Raw genomic sequence first — 8,961 nt, forward strand, 5'->3', positions numbered from 1 at the left:
ATGGCAGCCCTGATCTAGTCCAGTTGTCCTAAATGGGGATCGAACCTGCGACCGTAATGTTATCAGCACCATGCTCTAACCAACTTGTGCTATCTTTTAAATGGAGTCAGACCCGTCGGTCCATCTAGCTTTAGTACCTTCCACACTGGCACGCAGTGGCTTTCCAGGATTTCAGGCAGGGTTCTGTCCCAGCTTTAACTGGAGGTGCTGGAGAATTGAATGTGGGGCATTCTGCATGCAAGGCAGATGCTCTACGAAAGCGCAACGTTGTAAAGAGGTGTGCAGAGAAGAACAGATTGGGGCACAGAGCTAGTGTGGAGTGCTGGCAAGGTTTCTCGTTGTGAGATGGACCCACGTTTCTGAACCTTCACCAGACAATGAACGCAGCCAAGAAAAATCTCTGGATCTTGTGCTACTTTTACCCACAACTGAGTAACTTGAGTCCTGTTCCTTTGCAGGTCTGCTTGAAAGATATCTCTACAGAGTTTGCATCCTAGAAAATATTCTTAAGCTTACTTCCTTGGAAGGAAGTCCCATGGAATTTCATGGTGCTTCCTTCCAGTAGCCATGGGTAAGATGGCTTTAAAAGGGTGCTTCCAAAGGAGAACATAGTTTCTGTATTTAATAATAATAATAATTGTATACCATAGATCACAGGTGGTTCACAACAGAAAAACACAATATAAAAAAAACACAAAATACATACATCATAAAAACAACCCAACATCCCTCCCTTCCACAACATATTTTAAGAGGGCATCAGATGTCAATCAGCCAAAGGCCTGGTTATTTTGAACTCCTTCTGCTCCATTTCCACATGTGAGAAAAGGGTGATTTGCCTGTATTTCATGGCTGCTTTCTTCCCGGTGCAGGTTGGAAAGCTGATCAAAGAAGCCGCTTCGAAAAGTAACCTCAAGAGGGTGACGTTGGAGCTCGGTGGGAAAAATCCCTGTATTGTCTGTGCAGATGCTGACTGTGAGTATAGCTGCTGCCAACAGTGCTAATATTGAAAGGGTCAAGCAGAAAGTCTGTACTGTCTTTGGAGAAGGCCTTGGAAGTGGGGGGAGGGATAGGTTGGACCAAATAATGAGACACTGTAAGCCAGTGGCATAGCATGGGTTACCAGTGCCCGGGGCCGCACAGAGGGGGGTAGGAGGGAGGGAAACAGATGGAGTACGCATGCACATTCAACTGCAGGAGATCGCAGCCACAGAGATAAGAGTTATTCTGTTGTCTGGAGAGGTCGCTTCTTGGTTTGCATGGAGAAGCCGTTTTCAGTGGAGCCCAGCAATGGAAGCACACAGCTGTGTTGAGGCAGCACTGGGTTTTGAAATGTTGCGCCCCCTAACAATTTTGCGCCCCGGGCGACTGCCACTGTGGCCTCTCCATGCTATGCCACTGGTATAAACAGTAGTGTAGTGGCAAATTCAGAAGTGCAGGGTTCCTTCACGATAGTCATAGCCACACCTTTCAAGGTTTATACAATCTCCTAAGATAATTCAATAATCTTATAACTAATAAAAATTAGGGATGCATTTCAACAATCAATGCAGGTCTCTGTGTGTTGCCCTTCAGCTAAATCTACTATTTTCTGTGCACGTACATTGGCGAATGATTTGGACTGTTCTGGTATCTTATTTTGGCATGACTCAAGTAGACTTTTCCTTGAAGTTCCATTGTGTGAAACAGAACTTGCACACCGTTCTCCTGAAACTGAAGCACCTTATGTGTTCCTAAATGCTTTGCTTGGGAGCACACAGAACAACAACTCCTTGGTGTTCTTCCTGTGTGCCTTCTCCAGAGTGACCCTAGGAGCCTATCCTCAGTAGCTTGTTTCTTTTCACTCTGACTGTAATCAGCAAAGGGTGAGAAGACTTCTTCTCAATGGCTCAAAAGCTCAGCACTGTGCTGCTTGGATGGCTCTAGGACACTGGAGACAGGGACCTTACTGCAGAAACAGTAACAGGTATTTGACCCACTGCAACCCTGGACCACTGGATGTCCAACAGATGTCACCATGTTGGCTGTAGGTGATGCAGAGACCAGTGAAATGGTCTGGCTTGCTTGTAACAGCCTGCTTTTTCTCTCTTTGCATTCTCTTCTGGCTTTCCAGTGGACTTGGCGGTGGACTGTGCCCACCAGGGTGTCTTTTTCAACCAAGGGCAGTGCTGCACAGCTGCCTCTCGAGTCTTTGTGGAAGAGCAGGTGTACCCAGAATTTGTCAAGCGCAGCGTGGAGTATGCAAAGAAGCGGCTCGTGGGGGACCCATTTGATGCCAAAACTGAACAAGGACCCCAGGTAAACTATTTTTTTAATTTAAAGAAATGCCCATCTTTTGCTGCTTCCTTTCCTGAGGTGGAGCAGCAAATGGCAACTCCAAGTAACAGATAATCCATTTCATTCAATAATTTGGGAAACGGATGATGTCAGAGATAACTCAATTGGAAAGTGGTCACTTTCAGCTCTGGGAATTATCCTGAAGGTATCTCGGTTAATTAGATGGCACATTATTAGATGTTAGGATATAATCTATGGTGCTAGTAAATCCTCTGGGGGAGATAAAAGTAAAATAACCCTCTTGATCCCCTTGACCGTGCCCATTGCATAACAAAAGGTTATGCTTAATTATAATTTCACAAAGATATTTCCCAGTGTGGTTAGAGGTGGTGTCCATTGCTGCCCTCTGACAGATTTCAGGTTCGTCCTCCAAGTTTAGTCCAGAAATGGCAACTCCCCAATTGAAGTGGACTGGCCCTGGCTTTTATGGGTTGTATCCAAAGTAGCACTAAGTGAAAGGTAAAGGTAAAGGGACCCCTGACAGTTAAGTCCAGTTGCGAACGACTCTGAGGTTGTGGCGCTCATCTCGCTTTACAAGCTGAGAGAGCCGGCGTTTGTCTGCTCCACAAACAGTTTTCCCGGGTCACGTGGCCAGCACGTGCTTCTGGTGCAACGGAACACTGACACCAGAGCAGCGCACGGAAACGCCATTTACCTTCCCGCTGGAGCTGTACTTATTAATCTACTTGCACTTTGACGTGCTTTCGAACTGCTAGGTTGGCAGGAACTGGGACTGAGCAACACGAACTCACTCTGTTGCGGGGATTTGAGCTGCCGACCTTTTGATCAGCAAGCCCAAGGCTCAGTGGCAGTATACTTGTTCCACCGGTGGGATGTTTTTACACCAGTGGAAGGCTGATGTGCAAGAGCAGGTTTCTGGTGATGTTGTTGTGCCATAGTCTGTGTTGCACAGCAGATTTTTGTCAAGCCAACTGTTGTGTTGTATTCTTCTGTTGTTGAATATTTAAAGTTGCCCATGGTTTCCAGGAAGCATTGGTGCCTCCAATTGTGGAAGGAAAACATAGCCATCATGGCTAGTAGCTGTCAACAGCCCTCTCCTCCACGAATTTGTGTAACCCGCTTTCAAAGCATACGAAAGTGTGTTGATCTGGGAAAAACTGCACTGAAATACTGATGAGTTTTCATAAGGATTTTGTTAATAATTGCAAATTGGTGCAGAACTGTGAAGTGAATTTAAGATTAGAAAAAAAAATAGAAACTGAGAGAACAACAAAAATGACAAATGCGTTGATCTCTGCCCACAACATCTGTGCTGCTTTCCTTTCCCCCCTTTCTGACAGATTGACCAAAAACAGTTTGACAAAATCTTGGAGCTGATAGAAAGTGGCAAGAAAGAAGGAGCCAAGCTGGAGTGTGGTGGTTTAGCCATGGGAGACCGAGGCCTGTTCATAAAGCCAACCGTATTTTCAGAGGTCACAGACAACATGCGCATTGCTAAGGAGGAGGTACAGACATTTTTATTTTAAGACTGGACTGTCATGTTATAAATTTGGGGTGTTCGTCTAGATGTCACCTTTGGGTTCCCCTCTGAGCCTGTGATTTTATATTTCTAGGGTGGAATTTCTGCACATGTAAAAAGAACATTTTTATTTTTTTCTTTTTGCTAAAGTGGTCAGCCAGACTCCTTCAGGTCAATTACTCTAGCCAAGAATCTTCAGGTAATATTTTCTGTGGAGCACTTTGACCTAATCTTAGCATAACAAAGCCTGTTAAATACTGCCCTTGTTAAGTTAAACTTGGGCCAAGGTGTTCCATAGAAATTATTATAGCAGAAGATTCTGGAAGGGATTCTGGACTGAAGGGAAGTGCAGTTTGCTGAGAATTGTTGGGAGATGGCGTTTATCATGGCAGCTACAATTTCAAGAGTTCCCTTGAAAGACGGATGGACTGTTGAATTGTTGTGTGAATTGTAGGCCCCAGGATTCTTTGGGAGAAGCCATGACTGCTTCAAATAGGATACTACTTCAAATGTCTAATGCCCCCTCAAGATGGAGGGGTGGACATGGGGGGTGGGGCTGTAGAGGCCTCAGTCCAATGGAGTTGACATGTCTGTTAAGTAGCGCAGATGCAAAAACTTTCTGACAGTAAGACCTGTTCAACAGTGGAACAGTGGAACAGTCTCCCCTGGGAGGTTGTGGACTTTCCTTCCTTGGAGGTTTTTAAGCAGACATTGGGTGGCCATCTGTCATGGATGCTTTAGCTGAGATTCCTGCATTGCAGAGGTTTGGACCAGACGACTCTCAGGGTCTCTTCCAACTCTATGATTCTATGAAATAGAAGGTTCATTTTCCAGCTTATTTTACTTTATCCTCTTAGGATTTGTATGATATCTAAATGATTGACAAATGATTAGAATCAATATGATTGATTAGAATGGGTAAAGTATTAAATGTAACTGTGTATTACTGTAGTGCACTGCATTAAGCGCATTTGTGTATTGATATTAAGACCGTTACATAAAAATATGAAAAAGGAAATGGTTTTTGGAGGGGAGGAACCAAATTGCGGATGTTTTTAGTTTGAGCCAAAGAAGGGGCCTTCCTGTTGTCCCATTTCTCCCACTGCCAGATTTGTGACTTCTGCTGTTACTTTGGCTTGTGTCTCGCCTTATTTGTATCACTTCTCATTTTGAGTTCTGTAATATCAAACGAACGAGCCACCGTAAGAAGGAATGGGGATGTGGCGACCTGTCAAAGAGTTACGGCTGTTGTAAAATTTGCAGTATTTCGCATGCTCCGTATCCCAAAAGGCACTAATGTCAAAGTAATCAGCAACTTTTATTTCAAAGGCAGGTGATCGATTCACCTAAACTCATTCATCACTTGATGGCCCTGATTCTATAATGTGCTTGCAGATTTTCGGACCCGTGCAGCCCATAATGAAGTTCAAAAACATAGAAGAAGTGATAGAAAGAGCCAACAGCACAGAATATGGGCTTACAGCTGCTGTGTTTACAAAGAATTTGGATAGAGCCCTAACGCTGGCATCGGCACTGCAGTCTGGGACAGTCTGGTGAGATTTTTTTTTAACAAAAATTGCTCAATATTTAAGGTGGGCAAATCACTGCGCTGACCTTTATGCCACATTGCCCCTTTTCCTCTCAGTTATAAGCAGTGACCTCTATGTTGCTATGAGCAAAGAGGCTTGTGGGTGACTCATAGCTCAGTTGGTTAGAGCGTGGTGCTGATAACGTCAAGGTTGCAGGTTCGACCTCCGTATGGGACAGCTGCATATTCCTGCATTGCAGGGGGCTGGACTAAATTATCCTCAAGGACCCTTCCAACTCTTTTAATTCTAAGAAATGTCTTGCAGGCTTGGTTTACCACACCTGCCTCACAGGGGTCTGCACTCACTGAGCTGATGTATAAAGGTGCTTGGGGAATCTGAAATGTATGTTGCTAAGATCTTTGCTTCTTAACGGGGCTGGCTTTCTTCCCCTCCAATAGGATCAACTGCTACAATTCCCTTTTTGCACAAGCTCCCTTTGGCGGCTTTAAAATGTCAGGAAACGGGAGAGAATTGTAAGTAGTTTTGTTTCATTTTTTTTTTAAAGGGGCCTTTTCATTTATTCATTTCTGAAGCCAGCTTGGGGGAAGCCTTAACTGTTGAAGAGCTATCCTTTAAATATATATATATTTCTTTTTCATTCATTACATACATCTCAGTTTCTTAATATTTATTATATATTCCTCCCTCCCTCCCCTCCAGGGCTTCCCCCAACTTCCTCTTCTGGTTTGTTTCTTTTTTCACCCACTTTGCAATCTCCTAACAGAAAAAAGTTATTAATAACATATCAAGCCTAAAAACATAAAAATAAAAGTAGATACACTATATTTCACTATTTTCTAAACATTTTCTAATACTAATAATGTGAATGTTTATTTAAATAACTGTTGAAGAGCTATCCTAATGCTTTAAATGTACAGCATGGTATCTCTCTCTCTTCTTGCAGAGGTGAATACGCTCTGACTGAATACACAGAGGTGAAAACAGTCACCATTAAACTGTCGCTGAAGACTCACTGAGTGAGGAATGCCACGAGACCTAAAACTCTGACACTCTGAATGTTAATGTATAGTGGGGGGGGAGGGTTGCTTAAATCTCGCCGGGGGGAGGAAAGTAGCTAAACTCTTTAAAAAGCAAACCATCTATATAACATGTTCAGGTTCTTTAAAATTCCAACCACTTTGTTTAGACATTTGTTTCAGGCCAAAATGGAGGCTCTTAAAAACTGCCTGCTGAAGAGTCACAAAATAATGAATGTTGATACGCATGAGCCATGCTCTGCAGTCAGCCCTGCTCTACTGGCACCACATGCGTTTCAGTAGCAACTAGAGACGCAACAAAAGGCCTTGCAGTCAGAAGCAATCCCTTCAAATCACACACAGCACTTTGTCCAAATTCTGCATCTTTGACATGTGCTCGGGGGCGGCTCTGGTTGTGTGCATGGGATGTGCGTGTTAGTTGATTCACCAGCATGGCTCCTCATAGGACCCTCTCTTCTGATTGTTGTTGTTGTTGTTGTTGTTGTTGTTGTAAGAAAATGGATATAGGGCACACAGGACACACTTATATGCCCAAGGAACTCGCAGCTTACAGTGATTTCGCTTACGCGATTGCAACTTTATGCAGCTGGTGGGAAAATAAACAAATGGATAGCCCCGAAAAGTGCTTTATAAGCCACTCTGCCTTGCTTCCCAGCCTCTGGGATGCTCCGAACAGGGATGGTTCCACAGGGAGCAGGTCAGGGGGGTTCCTGACATTATGCAATTATGTGGGGACCTCCAGAACCAAACCCTCACGCAATCTGCAAATTACCTATGCACCCTGTTCCCTAGCGCAGCACCTACAGAGTCACAGATCCCTGGAGTTTAATGCTGCATATAAAACAGTGGGGCAAGAAAATTTTCAGAACAAGGTGCTGAGGGGAAGGAATAAAAAGATTGGGCTGCCCCCACAGTGCCTCTGCCCCAGGAACCGGCGGCCTTGGACCCCACACTGTATATTTCCCTCGTCACTTGTGGAAAAAGTCAGCTCAGAATTTCCTCCTCAGGAGATGGGGCTGGTTTTTTGTGGGTCCTTCCTCAGGCGGTTTGAGAAGAGTTTGAGGATAAAATAGCCAGGCTTCAGCTGAAGTTTCAGCCTACGTGACAAGTCCATAATTTCTGACCCGCTCATTTTGATGGACCACGTACCTAAAGTGTGCATAAAATTAGAGGCCTTATTTGCATTTTTTACAGAGCTTCTGTAGTCAGGTCATTTTTTATTTTTTTAAAAAACCCTCTCCTTCCCCTCTGCTAACCCTGTGCACTGTATTGTGTGTGTGTTTGTGTGGAGCAAATGAGTGCAGATTCTGAATTTTGCAGCTCCTCAATGTTGGGATAACTGCTGCATTACAAGCAAACTGAGGCTGCTGCCCTTGTACAGTTCTCTCCAATTTTTGCAAGGGGTTGCACAAGAGAATATACCACTGGATCCAGGCATGGCTGATCTTCTAGGTGAAATGGAGCATCCCCCCCCCCCACAAAACTGCAAACAGACTCTAACTGCTTGTCTTACTGACAAGCAGCCCAGGGGAGAGAGATGTAAACTGGCTATCAACTTCCTCCTCCTCGGTCTCAGTATTGCCCCCTTGTGGAACTCGGCAAGGGTGAGGATGTTGACAAAATTAGACTCGCTTGGCTCTAGCTCCCCCTACTGTTGGGCTCCTTGTCTTCTGCCCTACCAGCCCCAATGAGCACCAACCATTACTGACTGGATCAAGTAAAACTGGTGTTGGAAACTTTGGCTTGCAAACCTCATCCTTTGACTCATGAAATCCTTTTGGCCAAGCCACTCCTACTTGCACTGCATCAGAGGCGGTACATGACATCAGGTGTGGGCTAGATAAAGATTTGGCTCTGGTATTTGGTAATCACAGAGTGCTTGGCTGGTTGTCAGGGACTGTGAGGTGCTTTGCAAGGGGCATCCCAAGACCCTGAGAATCAGCTGGTTGTGAAAGGAAAAGAGGGGCAAACAGTAAAACAAGGCCACATGGGGAGAATTTTGATTCAGTTTTTTGTTTAAAGATGAAGGTCCTAATTTGCACTTTCTGGAACCATACAAGAGCCGAAACAGGCCTCCTATGAAATTTGCCAGTTCTCCAAGTTTTGTGATGCAGTTCTCAAGCAAAGGAATGTTTACAAAAATGCATCTGTTTGTGAAAATAGAGTATGAAAATGTATTATGTTAAGGGGGGTTGCCTGCAAAAATGTGTGCGTTAGTCAAAGCTGCAAAGGGTATTTTATTTTGGAGAAAGCTGCATAAAAATGCCGATGCTGATGAATTTTAATGAGGATTAAGGTGAAAACAACCCACCACAAATTACTGCAGAAACATGGAGAACTGAACTGGAAATTTGGAAAATGAGAAACGGAACCACCAGTCCCTCACTTCAGCGATTATTAGTTGACCTGTCTGCTTCTTTTGAGTTTAAATCACTACAATCATCATGCCATTTGAGATTCTAATTTCGAGTGGCTGAGAATATATAATATATATTCATTCCAGATCAAGTTTTTTTTGTCTTGTAACTACTTACTGTAACAGGGTTTCAAAAAGAAA

The 8,961-nt window shown here is 44.0% G+C and overlaps 1 protein-coding gene across 1 annotated transcript in view; it reads left to right on the forward strand.

Moving 5' to 3' along the window:
- Nucleotides 1-8,961, forward strand: part of ALDH1A3 (aldehyde dehydrogenase 1 family member A3) — a 31,439-nt gene extending 22,478 nt beyond the window's left edge. Inside the window, exons 8-13 of the mRNA XM_083475130.1 lie at nucleotides 873-975; nucleotides 2,114-2,298; nucleotides 3,639-3,803; nucleotides 5,213-5,370; nucleotides 5,805-5,879; nucleotides 6,311-8,961. Of these exons, the coding sequence (XP_083331256.1) occupies nucleotides 873-975; nucleotides 2,114-2,298; nucleotides 3,639-3,803; nucleotides 5,213-5,370; nucleotides 5,805-5,879; nucleotides 6,311-6,383 (759 nt within the window). The 3' untranslated portion in view covers nucleotides 6,384-8,961. The remainder of the gene's footprint in view (nucleotides 1-872; nucleotides 976-2,113; nucleotides 2,299-3,638; nucleotides 3,804-5,212; nucleotides 5,371-5,804; nucleotides 5,880-6,310) is intronic.

This window comes from Podarcis liolepis (genome assembly GCF_965112155.1).
Source record: "Podarcis liolepis genome assembly, chromosome: 14".
In the NCBI taxonomy this organism is placed as follows: domain Eukaryota; kingdom Metazoa; phylum Chordata; class Lepidosauria; order Squamata; family Lacertidae; genus Podarcis; species Podarcis liolepis.